This window comes from Terrapene carolina, unplaced genomic scaffold, assembly GCF_002925995.2.
Source record: "Terrapene carolina triunguis isolate 2854851 unplaced genomic scaffold, T_m_triunguis-2.0 Scaffold62, whole genome shotgun sequence".
NCBI lineage: Eukaryota > Metazoa > Chordata > Testudines > Emydidae > Terrapene > Terrapene triunguis.
The window spans coordinates 18,733,261-18,754,615 of record NW_020664413.1 but is presented as its reverse complement, the minus strand read 5'-3'; the positions used below and the strand labels follow the sequence as shown (position 1 = coordinate 18,754,615).

Here is a 21,355-nt window from a genome sequence, read left to right as displayed (position 1 = left end):
ACTACATGCCTGCTTTAGGGGGCACCCTGGGAGTAGCCACATGTATTCCCGTATAGGAAACAGCTATATAAGTATATTCCTTTCCCCCACTCCTATCTGGTTATAACCTAATATGATTTTTAAGCTCTAAAAAGCTTGTAAATCTGAAATAATGGAAATAACACAATCTTAGCTACAACAGTATTAGTAGGCTCTACTAATATCATGAAATACACAATGAAGTGGGTTTTTTTAATGCACTAACAATAGAAGAAAGCAATTGATCAAAACTGTTCACCACCTCGGACTAATAGGTTTGTATATTACATGGCTACTCAACCAGCTGATGAGTGCTAATAAGCTTAACATTCTTTTTGTAAATACAGCATTTGTGCCCAACAGTACTTTTAATGCCACTGCAATAAAACCTTTAACAAAAAAAAAGTTAAAAGCATTTCAAAAGCACAGGAGAAGCCTTTTACTCTTTTCTACATTTGCTGTGCTTTCTCCCGTCCTCAAAAAACAAGTGACATGCAGCTATGCCACCTTGAGCTGTGATCTGATGGGATCACACATTTACGCATCATTAGTCCCCATCAGTTCTTAGATGGGAGATCCTTCAAGGGAAAGATAGATGCCATAGGAGATCCTATTGTCAATTCAGTTTGTGGCATTTTGTCCCTTGAATCAGAACTGAGCCAATGTACCATTATACTGTAGTATTAGGTCAGTGGTTCTCAAACTTTTGTACTGGTGACCCCTTTCACATAGCAAGCCTCTGAGTGTGCCCCCCTCCTTATAAATTAAAAACACTTTTTTAATATATTTAACACCATTATAAATGCTGGAGGCGAAGTGGGGTTTGGGGTGGAGGCTAGCAGCTCGCGACCCCCCATGTAATAACTTTGTGACCCCCTGAGGGGTCCCGATCCCCAGTTTGAGAACCCATGTATTAGGTAATACTGTGCTTCTGTAGGTGCTGTCTTAGATATGCTGTAGCTCAAACCAAAGTTATGGGCTTGATACAGAAAACGGTGAAATTCTAAGGCCTCCGTTATGCAGGAGGTCAGACTAGATGATCATAATGGTCCCTTTTGGCTTAAAATTCTATGAATTTTTACTGATGAAACATGAAACTATTATCCTGACCTTTTCTAGTCATAATAGATGACAGACAAGTGCTCAGATACTGTGCTGATGGGGGTTGACACTTAGATCTATGCCATGGCACTTTTTGAAAGAGTAGAGGTATTAACTTCAGCATGCTGGCTAAATTTCTATTTGGGCATTGCATTCTGACTACCTAAAAGTGCCCAGATATACAACAACCATATAGAAGAGAAAAGAAACAACTTAGTTTAAAATTAGAAGGGAAATTTACATCCGAGAAAAGGTAAATACCTGGGTTGGACTTTAACTCAATATGCTAATGATTTAAATATTCTCTTTCTGTATATTCCTTGGACAGTGAGTCCACCATAGCATAAGGAAGCCCAAAAAGCAATAAAACTCAGTAGTTCTGTCACGCCACCCACCTGAGGATCATAAAGCACTTTACAAACATCAATGAGTTAAATTCCACTTGGTGCAGAGGGACAGCAAGGACTATGCAGCATTTAAGGGTATGTCTACACAGCAACAAGACACCCGCAGCTGGCCTGTGTTAACCAACTCAGACTCAAGAGGCTCGGGCTATGGGACTGTTTCAATACTGTGAAGACTTCCTGGCTCGGGCTGGAGTCTGGGCTCTAGGACTCTGTGGGGTGGGAGGATCCCAGAGCTCGGGCTCCAGCCTGAGCCTGGAAGTCTACACAGGAATGAAACAAGCACCACAACCTGAGTCCCGTGAGCCCAAGTTGGCTGGCATGGGCCAGCTGTGTGTTTTAATTTGCTGTGTGGAAATACCCTCTGTCCCAGTTAAGCCCTCAAAATAGGGTTTAAGTAAGACTTTAAGTGATGCCTAGGCCTAGTTCTGGCTGTCTGCAGAGTTAAGTTTCACCCATTAATGACTTAACCCTCACTGCCACAACAAGCCTGTGAGGTTGGTTAATATTATTACATACACAGCTCCTTTAAAAGTGAAATCTCTTAGCTAACTGATTAAATGAGTTGCAGAAAACTCATTGATATCAGCCTAGCAGCACTGTGTTCAATAGGATTACTGTCTGACCAGAGGTTCATCCCCTTCAATGCTGATTGCTGCTGCTACCCGTGTAGGGCTGTGCTATTTGTATGTGATATTTCAAAGCACATATAACAGGTTTGAATACAAGGGAAAGCGTTTGGAAAAAAAAGCAGGGCAACAGTAAGAACAATTTGATAAAAATGAAATGAGTTTAACTGGTTCTCTCTAAAGTTCTATGTTTATTTCACCCTTTCAGAGAACACGCTGGAGATCACAGACTTAGAGAACAGGGGTCTCTGTGATATACGAGTTTCTGATTGTAACAGGATCCGGGTGTTTGGCCTCAGCTTCAGAGACTCTCCAGATCTGCACTGTGAGGTCACCAGACTGATTGTAAGCAATGTACCATGGGAGCGCAAAGTCAATCTGCAATACAGTAGAACTATTTACGTGCTTACATTTGTAAAAGCACCCAATCCTGTAAGGCCCAGAGGCCCAGATCATAGAATCATAGTCCTGAATACTGAAATCACTGATTTCAGTAAATTGATTTCAATGAGAATTAGGTGTCTAATGCCTTTTAGGATCTGGGCCTGAGTCCCCTCCTATCCCATTGTCATTACCAGGTGCAGAACACCGTCAACTCCCGGTGCAAGCATATACATTGTAAGCAACGGGAGCTGAAGCCAATCTAACATGATTGGGTCATAAGTGAGCCAAAGCAGTATATTCTCACCATTCTTTTTTTCTGCAAACTTTGTTTAGCTCTTATTTGGCTCAGCTATACCCTCATTCAACGAGGCCTAAAATCACAGTATTATTTCTCATTTTGTGCATCTGGAATCTGTATGCATGGCTGTATTTCTAAATGTATTTGAATGTGAAATATATTTAAATTGTAGTTAAAGAAGGCTTCCTTGATACAGTGACAGGATAGATTATTTTTCAAAATGAAGCTGTTCCCATCGATACATTGGGGCAAACCCTGCACAACTTACCCACACGAGTGACCTGTTGAAGTCAGAAGGGGCTATACCCAGTTCCAAGCCTGAATAGCCAGGAGGAGGTAGTGGGCACTTGGAATGGTTACAGCACAGTTCTGAAGCCTGTTGTCTGCTGCTCCTGGGAGGCAATGGCTGCTGGATTTCCAGCAGGTCCCACCTCCCTCTACTCTTCTGACAGGCCTCACACCTGCCGAATCCCATTACTCAGGTGTCTCAGCTGGAGCCAGGCTATATGGCACACAGTGAATGGGGACTCCTGCTTGAGCTGGTTTCCCTTGTGTAGCAGAACCACACTGATTCTGCTTTTTCTGGGGCCCTCTGCAGCCTTGGAGGGGGAGGTGAGATTTGCTTCGCAAGGCTAAATGCTTTACATTATGAATTAGAAATATAAATATGTGCTGACAAGTGGAATTCATTTGTATCTGGCTTCTGCCTGCATACATTTTCTTCTGTAGCATTTCAACGGCAATTGGCTATCAAGAGAACAAGAACCCACAAAAGCAGATTTTCTCAGCTCTACGGCCGTTGACTGCCAGATTCCTGTTCTGAACAGCACAGAAACAGAGGCTGCGCGCTTCATGGCTGATGATGAGCCATTCGCAAGATGGCAAGTGAAAGTAGGAATTTCTTATATTACTAAAAGACAATTTTAAGGGAGAATATCAGTTTTTGTGGTAATTAAAATGCAGAGTAAAATTTTATTCTCACCAGTCATTAGATACCTTTCATACCATTCGGGAAAAACAAAGCAAAATAGAGTCACAATGTTGTGGATATATTTTAAAGGCAAGGTTAAGGTGCAAATTACAATTACTGTTCCTGGTAATCATCTAAGGTTGATACACTAGTCTAATCAATTGTTAATGATTAGTATTTCACTTCTGGAGACCCAGGTTCGAAATCCTAATAAGGTCACAAGTAAAAAGGAATCTTGTCTCATCCCGTTGTATTGTATATTTTACTGTACATCACAAGACCACTGTACAGACTGGTATAATTGACAGTCTTTTCTGAGGTGAGTGCCAGGATTAGCACTGAACAAGCAAAGATGCAGCAGATGAGGACTGAAGTGCACTGGCAGAGCTATAGGAGAAAGCTTTCAGAGCACCTGCTCACACTGTGCCTGGCTCTGCTGTGATTTCAGCCCCTCACTTTAATCAGCATTAAATATTTACAGAAAATCAGTACCCTGGTGACCCTGTACCTGCGTCTTCTACTCTGGGGTAGTCTCACCCCTCCAATAGGACAATGTATTAACTATTATATTGTATGGAAAATACATGTGCATCTCTCACACACATTCTAGCTATGTGTTTTTCCACAAAATGCAATTTTGTCAAGGTTGAAAATCTGAGATAAAAAACAACTAAACAAACTGTAGCTGGAAAAATCAGGGAGACTCTAGGAGCAATTGTAGATGTGCTTTGAAAATCATTATTATATCTTGAATGTCAACAGCAACCATTTAACAAACTAGCTGCAATCCATTATCACTGCTTTCATTGAAATAGTGCTTTGGTAACTGTCTGTTTGTAATATGGACATACTAGCTGCATGCTAAATTCCCACTAAAATCCATGCTGCCCTTGTCAATGGGAGAAGTCCAGGGATGGGAAGGCCCTTAGTCTCTGTATCTATATTCCTGCCCTCTATTGATAGATAGATAGATAACCTGTACTTCAGGTCTTAAACCAATCCTGATTGGAAATCAGGATGAGACCTATGTAGGAGGCAAGAGTACCCCACATCTGCCTACTGTAGTATTCTTACACCTTCCTCTGAAGCATCTGGTATTGTCCACAGGATACTGGACTAAATGGACTTTGATCCACTATGGCATTGCCTATATTTGTATGTACAGGTTTCCCAAGATCTAAGGAGATGCTACACCCTCTGCTTGCTATGTGGGTTGTGAGGGGAAACACTGCCCCCTGATAGAATGATTTGGAGGAACTGAACTTCCTGGCTCCTGTGTGTCAGGCTTTTCCTAGAGAGGGTATAATTTGTAGCTCTGTGTCTGAATAAAGGGTACTTGTCACTAGGATGATTAATTAGGTAGATAGTTTTATACCTTATGCTTACTGTGTATTATGGTTCATTTTGTTTTCTGGTACCACACACATTGATAGTTGGGTTGTGCAGCTTCTTTCTTTTTCCCTTCCAAAGTGCACATAGAATGTTTCTCTTCTTGCACAGTTCGAGAAAATCTGTCTGTCTCTGAGGACTCTTCACCTACCCAGCCTTTGAGGGCAATTCTCCTAGAAACAGCTGGCTCATGGCTACCTGATGAACACAAAATTAAACCCTTATGTGCCAAATGTATCCAGCTGCATGAATATGGTTGTTTGGTGGGTGGATTGTGAGGAGAGAACCCAGACTATAGTTTTAAAAGCCTTAGTAGAGCTGTGCAGAAAATGAATAGTGTGTTTCACAGAGGATTTTGAAATTTGTTTTCATTCCTATTCAGAACATAAGTCAAAAATACTGAAATTCTCCAAGAAAATTTGAAAAAAAGAGTTCCATTTCAACAAAGCTGATTTACTATTATAATATATAATAGAAAAAAAATAAACAACATGTAATCTCAAAAGGAAAAGCTGGGTTGTTTCACTCCAAAAATATTGAAATGGGATGTTGTCAGAACTTTTTCCCTCAGAAACAAAATTTCAGTGAAATTTAGCAGAGCATTTTGCTTTCAATGGAACTGCATTTTCCAACTTAAAACTGTAACCTTCAAGTTTTTCCAACCAGCTCTCCATGCTCTTTCATTTTATCTCCTCTCCTATTCATGTTTCAGGTTTTGCTTATTTCTCCCATGCCCATGCTGCTGAATGTAGATTAGACAATATCAGGTGCAACATCAGGTAGTCAGTTTAGAATAACTTGTTCAGTTATAGGTGAATTAGGCCACTTAATAAGATCAGAAATGAGGCTATCCAAAGCAGAATGCAACAATTGCCTCCATCAGCACTAGTTCAGTTTTGGAGGCTTTCTTGGTATGGACATATTATTTGAATGGAAGACTAATGAACTCCAAAGCAGGTGTACCAAGGAATGGCTACATAGCTTGTGAAGCCCACATTGCTGCCAGCTTCAGTGGTGCAATAAGATTGCCAGTGATGGACATAAACAATCTCCAGCCCAACTACCTAAAGGGCCTCGCCAGAGATTGATCTGTGTGGCGCTCGATCTGCAAGGAGGCCACATCCACCACGTCTTTTTGGCATTTGCCATTATGATGATGATGAGTTAGGCCATTCACCTACATGTGGGTTGGGGGAAAAGTGGGAGGAGGTTGGTGGGGAACTGTCAGCTTTGGAAAGCATGCTCTTGCTCTGATTTATTACTATTGCTAGAGCTATGTGAAAAGTTGAAACAATTATCTAAAAAAATACAACAAATTAGAAACTGAATTAGGATTCACCAGGTTGGGTTGGGTTTTTTTGTTGTTGGTGTTTTTACACATTTTGTTTTTTCATTCACAAACTCTTGTACAAGCCAAATGTTGTTGTACTTATGATTATGAATAACGCAAACAACATTTTGTTCCATGATGAATTACATTCATTTCAAGCAGCAGAAACAGACTTCCTGACTCGCCCAATCATTTGTCCAAAAGCCCTGCTGTTTCTTTGAAGTTGATACAGAAACTGAGTCATGGTTTGATTTTCGCTGACTTTCAATGAGACTTAGGCTCCTAAGCACCCAAGTTGCTTTTGAAAATTGGACTTGAGCTCCTAAGTCACATAGGCACTTTTGCAAATTCCCTCCAATATCACTAAGTGACCAATTACAAAATGACAACAATGAATAATGAAACAAATGGTTCACAAAACCCCACAGACTGAAAGTTATAATGTGTTAAAAATTAAAAATATTGAGCAAGCTGGAAAAGTTATAGTTTGTTCAGAGCACAATTAACAAACAGAAAAATGAGTCCTGTGAATTGTTCCTTATAAAGAGTTTGCACTGTTCTAATCATTACCATTAATGATGTTTATTACCATGTGTACTAGTGCTAAGAAAACACACACCTTGAGGGTACTGGCAAAGGAATGAAATTAAAGTTAAAACTGCATTAAGAATGATCTTTTCTTAATGGAGATCTTGCCTGCAAACAAGCACAATCTTATAATAGAAAAAAAATTGAAGTTTTTTTCTGCCATTGAATTAAAAAATAAAGTCTTCCTTTTTAAAAACTCTTTTCCAATTTGTGCCAATACATATCACTTCTACTGAATATGATGTTCAGGAGGGAATTAAGTTCTTTTTAAAACTGTACCAATACATTTTCATTTCAATTTAATTTAATGTTGCTTTTTCTTCTTTTCCAGAATTTCAAATTATAAAAGCCCATGATTACAATATTTTTTCTAGTTATATTGGTTTGTGTGGAAGTGAGTGTGTTCAGAGAGTAATGTATTGTCAACTGAGGACAATTGCAGGCTATACTGTGGGAATATTCACTTTATCATGTTCCACAGGAACTTTTGTTATTCTTTCTAAACTTGTGATAATTGAGGCCCTTTGTATTATTTATTCATTCATTTATTTTGCTTTATATTCATTCAATGTTTTTTGTATGACTGGATTATAAATAACACTCCCCTCCTGTGAACTGAAATATCTTATTAGCTGATGAAAATATTTTTTTGCTCTGGGTCCAGTGGCTCCTAGCAAAGCACAAAATATTACTGAATAGGAGACATGTTTTTGCATCCTGCCTCTGAATTAAGTATATGTCAACTGCCTTTCAGTTTTAACAAACTCCTTACCCACTCCATTTTTAAAGTTGATTAAGATACACCTCTACCCCGATATAACGCTGTCCTCGGGAGCCAAAAAAATCTTACCGCGTTATAGGTGAAACCACGTTATATTGAACTTGCTTTGACCGCCGGAGCGTGCAGCCCCACCCTCCCGGAGCACTGCTTTCCCACGTTTTATCCGAATTCGTGTTATATCAGGTCGCGTTATATCGGGGTAGAGGTGTATTTTATATCTCCAGGATATTCACAAAGAAGGGCCTCTTTGTTGTCTTGCCAGTGTACTACGTGCTTTGTGAGTTCAGTCAGTGTTTACTGGATACTTTCTGGAATGTTTTTACTTGCTAATGTCCTAGACCTCTCAAGTGTGTCTCATTTTGAGAAATCTCTCTCACTTTAGTCCCAAAGTTAACTTTGTTCCACATGAATCTGTTTTTATTGTCAAAAAATATTTATATCAGAAATAAGGAATCATGAAATCTGGGTTACAGAAACAGTCATTCACTTAATGGCATGAACCTGACAGTGTTTCAAGTTACCTGCATTAATCATTATTTTGTGTCCCTCATTTTGTGCATCACTCACATTATCTCTGATATCTGGGCTTTGGCAGCTTGAGACGTAGGGGCTACTCACAATTTCAGAGTAAAGTCTGCAGTTCTAAATGCTTTACTACCTCTGGTGGTTGAATATGGGTTGCATTGTTACTGAGAACAAATGGCTGGCTGTTACTGAGCAGAATTACAGGTTGTTGAGAGTCTGTGCTGTGATGCTACCGATGATGAAAGAAAACCAAATAGGACTCTGAATAGGAACAATAGTGATTATGAGTAAAGTGATGGTGAGGAAATCCTATGAATCCACTTAATTTTAATACACTAAATGATTGCCTTGGGAATGTGACCCCTCCCCCCCTCCGCGCACACACACACACACACACACACAGCTCTTGGTATTTGCTTTTCATTATGGAGAAAGGGTGGCAAACAGTCCAAGGTAGTATGTACTGTTGAAAAAATACAAGTGTTTTGTCTACTGAAAATGTATTAAGTAACACTTCAAAGCATGGCTATTTGACAAACTAACAGCTATCACAAAACTTCCTATCTGAGCCAAAAGATCTTTTGGTTATTAATAATGGTTTCCAGTTTGCAACATCAAGCAATTTGTTAGCTTGTAGGGAAGTAAGTCACAAGCGGTTTAATTTATCTTGTTGGCAGGCATCCAGTTCAAGGGTGCAATGGTTATGTGCTCCGAAATGAGCAGACAGTGTCCATATGGAACATTATTACTTAGAATGATGATTTTTGTATCGTTTAGATTACTAATGATGGCTTCCAGTACAGCAATTCCAAAGTTCTGACCCTGTACGATGGAGCCTGCCAGGTCTGTGAATTCCATCCAACTGGACTTTGTAAGTTAAAGGTAATTTTAAAGAGTTTAAAGGTTTAATACAAATCATTCATCTTTTTCTTAACCCTCTGACTCACTTTTGTCTAATGTGCGCTTTAACAGTCTTGGAAGAGGAAAAACTGTTTTATGGGTCATCTGGATGGTAAGTATTTTTGTCCTCTTTCTGAAAATGGTCACACCGCTACGTGATTTGAACAGTTTCTATGTGATATAAATAGTTGATGGATCACATTTGCTGCACTTTACAAGGGATCTTTCTAATTATGACATTTCCAAAAGCCCATGGTTGTTGATATCTGTAAACTGGAAATATTTATACAAGTGAACAGAACTAGGGAGAACCAGAGGTGCTGGGATCATCTCTGATAGACAGGACTCTCTCATGCTGAAAGGATTTCTAACCAACCTCCTCTTGGGAAGAATCTCTGCTAGGAAGATTTCTGATTTCTCAGTGGGAGGTAGGTTTATTATCTGTCCTCACTTCAATCTTGTGGGGATATTGTAACTACAAGTCATAACAACTCTATATCCATTCCCTCAAGCAGCAGTAGGTGTACTAGGATGTGTGCTATGCATTTTTCTCATATAGAGACACCCTTGAGATAACTTAAAACATCTTTGCTTGCATTAAATATCTGTAAGTGCAGATATAGAGTAGTATGACAGATTCAAAACTGTAATCAAAGTCTAGTGCTACATTTTAAATTGCCAGTACTCCACGGAAGCGGTGAGAAAGCAGTCTATCCTTTTGTTTTCCTGTGTGCTCTACTAAATTACCTATTAGCATGACCCTCTTCAAAAAACCTTCTCTCCTTTTCCAGAGGATCCCGATGAATAATTTTACTGTTTTTCAATACAATTTCAAAACATCTTTTTGGAGGCTAATTGGTGAAAATATTTCACTGTCCCAATCCAGCTTTTCAGTTCTGTTATACAAATATATATAGGCATCAATCTTCCCTTTGTACAAAATAAGTTTCACACAGGTACATCCTCTTCTCACTTCCTTTGCCTTGTTCTCATTAACATTAATCAGAGAATATTGTCTTCAGAGTTGCACTGAAAATTGCTCTTGAAACACCGTATCACTTACCGCAATAAAATGGCAATTCCTACCTTTCAATTTAAGTCAGTAGCACAGAATAATTAAAGGGTCCAGTCCAGAACAAAATCACTTCAATTTTTGATTAAAAGAATTAAAGCAGAAACATTACAATCAAAACATACTGTAAATTATACCACTGCTTAAATATATGCAGTGTTGTTGTAGCTGTGTCAGTTCCAGAATATTAGAGAGACAAGGTGGGTGAGGTAATATATTTTATTGGACCAACTTCTGTTGGTGAGAGAGACAAGCTTTCCAGCTACACAGAGCTCTTCTTCAGGTCTGGGAAAGGTACTCAAAGGGTCACAGCTAAATACAAAATCGAAGGAATAGTTTAGCATAAATAGTTTTTGTCTTTTTGCACTTTCCTGTGCGAGTTCATTCGAGAGCCTAGTGGTTGGCTGGTTTCACCCACATACTTGTTGATGAACTCACACAGGAGAATGATAAAAGATAAAAACACCATAACACCTGTGGGTGAACACTTTTCACAAAGCAATCACTCTATATCTGACCTATCAGTGCTCATCCTCAAAGGAAACTGCACAACACTTTCAAAAGACAAGTCTGGGATCTTAAATCCATAACTTTGCTAGGCACTAAAAATCATGGTCTTAACAAAGACACTGTATTTATGTCTTATTACAACAATCTGTAACCCACTCGCTCCCCTTTGTCCTCTGACTACAGGAGTGTTAATGGGCCACTTCACCTTGAATGGACCCTTAGAATATGTGCACTTCTGTTACACTATCTGTTTGATCTTGTATTTAGCTGTGACCCTCTGAGTACCTTTCCCAGACCTGAAGAAGAGCTCTGTGTAACTGGAAAGCTTGTCTTTCTCACCAACAGAAGTTGGTCCAATAAAAGACATTACTTCACCCACCTTGTCACTGTTTCTTCAAGTTTTTTTTCCTCATTCTTGTGTTTTTCAAATTCTGAAGTATGTACATTTCCTCAAGATTCATGCCTCTCCCAGATTATAATAATTTCTACTGTAAAATGCTCCAAGAGACTATTTGAATTTGGCTATCAAATGCATTAAACCACATTCTAATTGCCCCTGCTATAATATTTCTTGATAATACCTAAATTGCTTTCAGGAAAGGCGTTTCAGTGAGTGAATATTTTGTAGCAAGGCCATTTCACATTTTGTGTTCCTCTTCTATGGAGCCCATTCATCACCACATTATCACATCAGAAACGTACCCTCATTTTTCACCAGAACCAAGTCTGAAAACAACAATGTATTGAAGTCTTCTTATCCTCCAAATTATAATGGCCAAGAATCATGTCTTTCTTTTTTAGGGTACTGCATGAAAGTCCTTTCAGTTCTTTTATTTTAATACAGTATTCACAAGTTACTATAATGTAATGTATTATGTAGTATATTTTGTAAAGATTCTGAGAAACTAAAAAAAGATCCTTAGAAAAGACAGGATTCAGTATATGAATCAATCGGAGAGTAATCCCGTTGTCTTCTGTGGGACTGTTCATGTGTGTCCGGCAGGTTATGGCCTTAGGTCTGAATTTGGAAACTTATGCTGGTAACACACTCAGTGAAGAAAATGGGATTAACCTAAATAAGGACTGCAGGACTGGGCTCTAATAATTGAGTGAGGTCAAAAAGTAAAACTATTGATTAAACTTTAAAGAGACAAAGTCTAGTTTGAAATGTATGCTGCAGGAATAACTCCACAATAAAGTTGGTGGTTTGGATTCAGTGAATATAAAACTCAGAGATTTAGGGTTAGATTCAAAAAGGGGTTTTAAGCATTCCAGTGCAGTACAATGCCTAACTTTTAGGCACTTTGCTGCCTAGTGAATTCTCAGTCCCGAGTTTAGGGTTCCAGGCTCCCTATACAATGCATGGGGAGAGTTAGAAGCCAACACCTAGAGTGGGAAGCCACCAAAGGCTAGCCAGAAGGCCGTGCTGAGGAGAGGGGTGTGGCCAATGCCCCTCCCCTCAAAGTGAGTTAGGTGCCTAACTCTAGGTGGGATGGAAGTACCTCCCACCACTCGGGATTCACAGCTGTCAACCATCTCCTGGAGTTAGGAGTGTAAGCCAGGTCAATCTTTTCTCACAAAAAAATGAGGAGGAGAAGGAGTTGGTGGAGGAGGAATTCAAGGATCAGGAATCAGGGCCTGCAGCAAAGCCAGTCTCAGGGCTCTCTAACGAGCGCAGCTGGCCTGTAGTAGGCTGCCTGATTGGCTTCACTGTCTGATCGAGTCAGTAAAGCAGCTCTTAAACCCAGCAGCAGCAGCAGCATTTCAGTAGCCCCTCAAAGCATTCATCCATGGCTGTTATAGCTCCTGAGCCTGCTGGTTCCCTGCCTTGGATCCAGCCCTGCCCCGGCCTTGACTTGCTCCAAGTAACCTGGCTATGCCACTCGGCTCTGATCCTTGACTCTGGTATCTGGCCTCTGACTCAGATTCTGACCCTCAGCTCCAATTCCTGGCTACCGACTGCTGTTCCAACCACTGTGCCTGATTCATGCTCCAACTACTAGGCATGTCTATGTCCCTGACAGTTTGAGCAGCCCAGAAACCACCACCAATAAGGAAACTAGAGCTGATATTGTGAGTATGGATCCTACAGAGGCCAATATCTCTTTGACGGAGATAGTGTGAACCCTACACACCTTGCAGACCCAGGTTGCCACCCTGCAGGCACAGAATGAGGTAATGCAAGCTCAAGCCATTCCACCTTCAGGTCTGACCCTTGCTCTCCATAAGGCCAAGCTCCCTCTGCCTGACAAGTTCTGTGGTGATCATGACAAATTCTGTGGGTTCCTAAATCAGTGTTGGCTCCTATTTCTGCTATGCCTGCAGTCAGACTGCTCTGATCAAGCCCAAGTAGGATTATCATCCTACTTACCAGAGGGGCCCTGGCTTTGGGCATCTCCACTCCTGGAAAAATCAAGACTTGTTCTGGGACAATTCGAGGACTTTGCTCAAGCTATGATGATGATCTTTGATGACCCAAGTCACAAGCATATAGTCGAAGCCACACTTCAGGTGTTGCAGTAGAGAAACCAAATAGTTGCTAAATATGCAGCAGAGTTCCGATGGTTGGTACTAGACACCAAATGGAATGAAGTCACAGAGTTTTCATTTCCAACTCAGCCTAAGCAATTATATTAAAGATGAACTGACATGGGTGGAATCCCCATCTGGCCTGGATGCCTAGTCAGTCTGTGCATCAAGATTGACAACTGCCTGACTGAATAACACCAAGAAAAAGAATGGTCCTCCCAGCTCTCACCAGTCCCACCAGCTCCAGCCCTCCCCTTCCCAGTAGTCCACAGCAACACTTGTCCTTCAGTACCCTGGTGATGGCCAATCAGAGTCCAATGCAGCTCCAACTCCCTCTCTGGCTCTGGCACCCAGAGATGCCTGACCCCAGCTTAGAGGCACTGGTGGACTCAGGTGCCTCAGACAATTTAATGGATCTGGAGTTTGTCCAAGCACATAAGATTCCCACTAAATGCAAGGACTCCCATGAATTAGTGGAGTCCATACACGCATTACTCCTTTCATCAGGACGCATCGCCCACCACATGGCTCCCTTAGAGGGAACTACCCTTTGAGGCCACTAAGAAATTCTCCAGTTTGGACTAACTTGTGCACTGTATCCATCTGTGGTCCTTGGACTCCCCACTAGCTCATTGCCCATGACCCATCCATCCCCTGGTGGTCAGACACGGTATGCTCTGACTCCCCATTTTGCCAACAATCCTGTTTTTATTGTGCCAACCTGGAACCAGCAACTCTTTTGCAGCTTACTTGGTCCTCCACAGAATTCAGAGATGTGAAGAGAAAATCCAAAGATGACCCCGGCACCCTCCATGACTTCCCCAATGGCTCCGGGGTTTCCTGTTAAATATCAACACCTTGTCGGCATGTTTCACAACAAGAAAACTGACACCCAACCACCGCATTGCAGCTACAACTTCCCCAGCAATCTCCATATGGGAGCAGAGTTTCTCTTTGGGTGCATTTACTCCCTCTCCAAAACTGAAGCACAGCCCCTCCTCATCCCCCCCCCCAGCTGTCTTGAGGAAGAACCTGCAAAAGGGGTTCAATTCACCCCTCCACCTCCCCAGTGATGGCCGTAATCTTCTTTGTGGTGATGAAAGCTCCCTCCAGCCTGGTGTGGACTACTGATCGCTGAACAAGATTACAATCTAAAAACTACCCTTTACCATTCATTAATGAGCTGTTGAAAGACTTTGCTCCATCAAGGACTTCACAAAGTTGCATCTCTGCAGAGCTTACAACCTGGTGGAGATCTGGGAAGGAAATGAATGGAAGACCACCTTCTATACCAGGTGTGATAACTTTGAGTAGTTGGTCATGCAGTTTGGGTTGTGCAACAGCCTGGCAACCTTCCAGCATTTCATAAATGCCATCTTTAGGGACATGTTGGATCAATTTGTTATTTACATGGATGACATCCTAATTTTCTCTTAAAGTCAGGCCATCCACAATCATCACATGTGCACTTTCTTGGAGACACACTGCCAAAACCACCACAAGTTTGATAAAGCCATAGTAGAATTCTTGGGCTCTATCATCTCGCCTGAGGGACTTACCATGGACCTGCACAAGGTGGCAATAATATCCGACTGAATCATACCCCAGGATGTACAAGGGGTGCAGTAATTCTTCAGGTTTGCCAATTTCTGTAGCCAATTTGTAAAAGGATTCACTAGCATGGTTACACCCATAATGGTGCGCATACAAAAGGGGGGCTGAGTTGCCTGGTCCATAGAGGATTAGTCAGCCTTTGATTAATTGAAGAGGGCATTCACCTCAGCATCCATCCTGATTCACCCACCAAGACTTTTACAACTGAGGCTGATGTCTCGAATTTTGCCATAGGTGCTGTATTGTTTCAACACACAGGCCGCACAACCAACTCCATCCTTCTGCCTTTTATTCTCAGAAGCTAACCCTGTCGGAAAAATTATATTTGGGACAAAGAGCTACTAGCTATAAATGTAGCTTTCGAGGAGCAGTGCCACCTCCAAGAAGGAGCCTTATTCCCAGTCCAAGTCCTGACGGATCACTAGAATCTGGACTACCTCTGGACTGCTAGACACCTTAACCAATACCAGATCTGCTGGTCCCTCTTCTTCACTGGCTTTGACTTTGTGGTAAATTATCACCCAGGGATGAGAAATGGAAAAGCAGATGCCCTAGCCCATAAAGACAAATATCTTAAACCTGGTGAAGAGCCCTTTGCCACCATGCTCAAGGTGTCCAACTTTGTCAATCAGATGATCAACAGCAGTCTGACATTCTCCATCCACTCCCTGATGACTCCTTCATAACCCAGATCCACCAGACACTGATCGCTGCAGGTACCAACCCAACTTCAAGTTCCTATTTCAGAATGGCCTCCTCAGTCACAAGGGTTGCACTTACATTCCAGAGGGACTAACTAGGCTTCAGGTATTGAAACGATGCCTCCATTTGCCACTTATGGACCATTTTGGTCAATTCAAGACCTGGCATCTGGTCTCAAGAAGCTTCTGGTGGCCACTACTATATCAATAGACTTCATTAACTGCCATCCTCCCAGGACATTTAGTAATCCTGGTTGCCATCGACCTTCTAACAAAGATGGCCCACTTCATCCTGTGCTGTACTGTTTCTACCACACGGGGGAGAGCTTGGTTTCTCCTGGAAAATGTCATCTGCTACCAAAGTTTACCGACAGGCATTATATCAGACTTGGGACGCCAGTTCATTTCCTGATTATGGCAGGAATTTCTCAGACTCCTTGGCATTGAATTCCTCACATCGTCCGCCTACCTCCTGCAGACTAATCGGCAAACAGAGAGAATCAATCAAATCTTGGCACAGTGTCTTCACTGTTTTCTGAGTTATCACAAGAACAACTGGCTTCCCCTGCTGTGCTGCGATGAATTCGCATATAACAATACATTCCATGCCGTAACCCAACATAGCCCATTCTTTGCAAACTATGGCTTTCACCCCTAGTTCTGCACAGACATACTTGTAAGTTATCCAGTACCAACCACTGCAGATTTAGCCTCCCATCTATACAAGTGCACCAGCAGATCAGGAGAACACTTGTAGTCTGCCAAAGAAGCCTGTAAACACCATGGGGACCAAGACCATCAGACTCCCCCAATCTGGGCATAGGAGACAAGGTGTGGCGCTCTGCCCAGGATCTTAAATCGAGCCACACATCTGCCAAACTATCAAAACCTGGACTCTTTCAGGATTGTATAATGAGTAAACTCAGTGGCTTTAAAGTTACAGCCAGCCAGAGCCTTGTAAATTTACCCCATCTTTCAAATCTCACTTTCAAAGCCCTTCACCGAGAACCTGCAGCCAAACTGCTCCAACCCACCACTGCCACCCATAACAATTCACGGACAGGAGTACTTGGTCCACCAAAACCTCAACGCTCGAAGAATTAGTAGAAGACTCCAGTACCTGGTGGACTGAGAAGGCTACAGTCCGGACAAGAGGTCTCGAGAACCAGTAGAGAACATCCATGTCCTGGGCCTACTGTTAGAACCCCGTCAGTAGTACCCTGAGAAACTGGGCCCTGAGGAGGCGCTCTTGACGGGGAGGTACTGTCAGGATTCAGTGCCTGCAGCAGAGCCAGTCTCCAGGCAACCTAATGAGGGCAGCTGGCCTATAGTAGGCTGCTTGATTGGCTACTCCACCTGATTGGTGGGAAGAGTCAGATGACCAGTTCTTAAACCGAGCAGCAGCAGCCTGGTGGTTGCTCAAAGCATTCGTCAAGGGTGTGATAGCTCCTCTTTGTTCCCTGCCTTGCTTCTGCCATGGACGCAACCTTGCCTTACTCCTGGTAACGTAACTCTGATTCCTGACTTCGGGTCTGATCCTCAGCTCTGGCATCTGACCTCTGGCTCCAGTTCTGACCCTCAGCTCTGACCCTTGGCTCTGGTATCTGGCCTTTGACTCTGGCTCTGATGCTGAGCTTCTATTCCTGGCTACCAACTCCTTCAAACACTGGGGCTGATTCCTGCTCCAACCACTGGGCATGACTGCCCAGGTCCCAGTCTCTGACACTGGGTGTCCCAGGTGAGTACCTTCACCACTGGGATATTCTGGGATGGGGCTTCCTCAACTTTTCTTATTAAAGCTGCTACACATTACATGAAATAATCAATGCTCACTGGCCCAGAGAAAGAGTGAGACTGATACTATAGCCCAGTGATTAGAGCACTTACCTGGGATGTGGGAGAGTCAGGTTCCAATCCCTACTTCAATGACTAATTATTTATACTAAGTGGAACAGCTTCATCAGGAGACATTGAAGGAGATACACCCCAAAAGGATAGGGTTTTGTTAGAAATGTATCCAATAACCAGAGTAGACAGTCACTATGGAAACTCAACATATGCCCTATATAGAGATAAAGTCCACATCCAATTGACTAAAATTAATGATGTTCACTGGGACTTTGGTGTATTTGAAAATGTTACTGTTGGTTAAAATAATGTCATGGAAACCTAAAAAATAAAATGTTTCCTTACTACGTTTTTATTTTATTCTGTACTGGGTTGTTATTGCCATTGAATTTTATTATTATTATTATTTCAAAAGGAATGGACAGAAGCACTTAATTTTTTTTAAAAAGGAGTAAAATTCCAGAACGTCAAAGTTTTTAGCAAGTGTTCTTATGGAGCTTGTTTTTTGTGTGTCACCAGATAATCATCATATTAGCATGCCACAGCTGGTGGTAATAATCACATACAGTACATACACATTTCTAGGAAAAAAGCTGAGTTCTATCAAATTTGACCATGACTGTGACATTACAAGTTGCCTAAGATATGACAGACACAGACACTAGGATCTTGCACTGAAACTGGAAAACTCTATGATGCTTCAGCAATGTAAAGATGCACTTATATTCTCCCTGGGGGACAGAGTGGTAGCATTTAAATTGTTTTTTTCTCTATTCCTAGAGAAACAATAGCTCATGCTTATCTCAAGCAATTACTAACTGCTAATTTCTGTCATTTTTCTGGTCTTTTTCTTTTTAATTAATTAATTTATTTATTTGGCAGGAAGAGACTTGTAACATAGATGGACTATGCTACAGTGAAGGAGATTCAAGCCCTACCAGCCCATGTCTTCTCTGTGAACCTGACATTTCTAAATTCACATGGTCTATTAATGAAAGTAAGACAGATTTTTCTAAGATTTACAGGCATTTTGGTAAGAATGCAGTATTACATTCATAAAGTTTTAAACTGGGGCCTGATTCTGCAATCTGTGTTCTTTGCCCTCAGTGGGTGTTTTGAGTGCACAAGGAATACAGGATTGTGATTGTGTCTATGTGTGTGTGTACTACACATATATGCAAGTTTCTGGTTCTAGGTTGAAACCTGGCAAAACTTCACAGAACTTAAAAAAAAAAAAAAGCAAAAACAAATAAACAACCCCCCAAAAACAGGATTTTAGGAGCTATCCACACAGCACACACTTGAGATTCATCATTTCTGCAATACTGCAAACTGTTAGCCAAGGGGGCTGCTGGTCCCAAAGACACCCATTCTCCTCTCAAGAGTACAGGCTTTAAAGAGAAACCACTCAAGGAAAACAATGTATTTGAAACACCAATGGAAGCAGATTATTTTGGGGTTTTAAAATGGGCTATGGGCTAAATTCTTGTAGGTGTTGCACAAAGGTGTCTAGGAGAAATCCAACAATCTGCAGGTAAAGCAAAGGGGAGAAATCATTCCCCCTTATTCCTCTCCACAAAACCTACAGGTTCCCCTCTGAGGCCCTCATGACAGAAGTCATGGTGAAGCCTTCTGAGACAACTCCTAGGGATTAAGGCCTGGGGTCTACATTTTTGTGTATGTACCAAAAAACGTGATATGGCCGTTACCCCTTGGTAACCCCTTGTGCAGATTATTCATGCTCCTAACAGCAATGATTGTCATGGGTGTATGTTCATGTTCACACATGTGCGTGCATAGCATTATTATTGAACTGTTGTTGCAATATATATATGCACTGTTGTAGAGAGCAATTACATGCAGACCTAGCATTTGGTTCTGTGTTGGTCTTCTGTAAACTTGGTCGTGTTGTAATGCAAAGGGCCCACGAAGATAACGACTATTAAGGTCCACCTGAACAAGAATATTGTGGGGGTGGGGAGGAGAGACGGACATAAACAAATCATACTATATGTTATCATGTAGAGGATGGATGAGGGATACCTGTAAATGTGATGGGATCATCTAGAGAATAGCATAAGATTTGGATTTGGATTTCTGATGCCCCAAAGTATTGGAATTGGGATTTTGGTTTAAGCTTTAGTAAAGATAGGAGTGCTTTGTGAAATCTGGACACAGATCCTGGTTCTACCACCCCAAGTTTCAATAGTGCCGAGGTCCAAGATTGGGACTCAGTCCTATGTCCAAAATTGCTGAGACACTTTGAGAAAATAAATAGAGTGATATTTTATATTCATATATTTCTCATTGGATGGAATGAAACCCTCCATGTGAATCAAAAACACTCCTCTTTACAGTCTGTATCAGAAACACCTCATTTTGTGTGCTACTGTTTTTGTTACTTCCTCTTGTAACCCTCCATCCAATTAACACCTTTGTTTTTATCTGCAACTGCATACCCATTGAGCATGCCATTGATTGCTTCTGGCATAACCTTTATGGGCTTAGTTGTTTTGAGTGTTTGTGACATAAAAGATAAATGAATAATAGATAGAAGCTTTCAACAGTTATGCCATGACAGTCGGCTGGACAAGCAACTTAGGTCTGATAGGATTCTCCACTTGTCTTTGCTGTGCTATTTAAATAACTGCATAATGTAAGCCATGCTTTGGAAAGCAAAGGCTGAAAAATTGATACTCAAGAATAAAAGGCTAGTGCGATTCTGCTCCACATGCTGTTTCCCAAAATTTATTACAAAGATGCATCCAGTTCTTATGAGAGAAATTATATAGATTTAAAATACCAGACTGTGAAATGAAATTAATCTTCATATATGAGAGGGTTACTCAAAGCTAAACATACCTATGGATGAATTCCATTATGACATGATTCTTTTAAACATCAATAAATGTAAACTTGTACTGGTGTTTAAAAGAGAGACAAGATGGTTTTGAGTTTAAGACACTGAACTAGGACTCCGGAGGTCAGGTCAAATGCCCAGTTTTGCTACAGATTTGCTCTGTTACTTCAGGCAAGTGAATTAACTTCTCTATGCCTCAGTTTACAATTTTTAAAGTTGGGCTAATAATTCCTTTCTCCCACCCTTTGTCTTATCTATTTCAATTGTAAGCTCTTAGGGGTAGGGTCTGTCTCTTATTTTATGTTTGTACGGTACCTAGCTACAAGCGGCTTTAATTTTAAGGCATCTAGTCACTACTGAAGTACAATAATAATGTCTATGAGACCAAACTGTGATACCTTTACTCATGTTGATAAGCATCTTATTCCTCAAGATTCCCATTGAAATCCATGGAACTACTCAAGGATCAAGGTAGTACTGAAGTCATGAGTTAATGGTATCAGAAACGGTTCAATGGACTGGTTGTTTAATTTACAATACTTTTTCTCAAAGTTGCCTGTCCAATTAATTTGTCATTCATCAATTTGGGAACAGATTACTTAAATTTAAAATATGAATTATATATGCTGTAAGTATACGCATATATTTGTATGTAGTTATAATTTTTCTTGTCTTCAATGCCTATATTACATCACTGGAAACAAACAAGTCTCAAATTCAAATACAATCACTAGTATACAAACAAATCCTCTTTAATCACACATTTGCAGATGTATACAAGGCATGTAGACATGCAGATCTATTGTATACTTCAATATGCAGTTTTTCTTAAAATAGACAAAAATATTAAAAATCCCTGAAAATAATTAAACCTCATAAATCAAGGTGATATTTGATTGATGAA

At 41.0% G+C, this 21,355-nt stretch overlaps 1 protein-coding gene across 1 annotated transcript in view; it reads left to right on the top strand.

Moving 5' to 3' along the window:
- LOC112105812 (von Willebrand factor D and EGF domain-containing protein-like) overlaps positions 1–21,355 on the top strand; it is a 246,414-nt gene that overhangs the window by 141,772 nt on the left and 83,287 nt on the right. The window contains exons 13-16 of the mRNA XM_029910510.1: positions 2,361–2,497; positions 3,564–3,725; positions 9,195–9,299; positions 18,474–18,588. Of these exons, the coding sequence (XP_029766370.1) occupies positions 2,361–2,497; positions 3,564–3,725; positions 9,195–9,299; positions 18,474–18,588 (519 nt within the window). The remainder of the gene's footprint in view (positions 1–2,360; positions 2,498–3,563; positions 3,726–9,194; positions 9,300–18,473; positions 18,589–21,355) is intronic.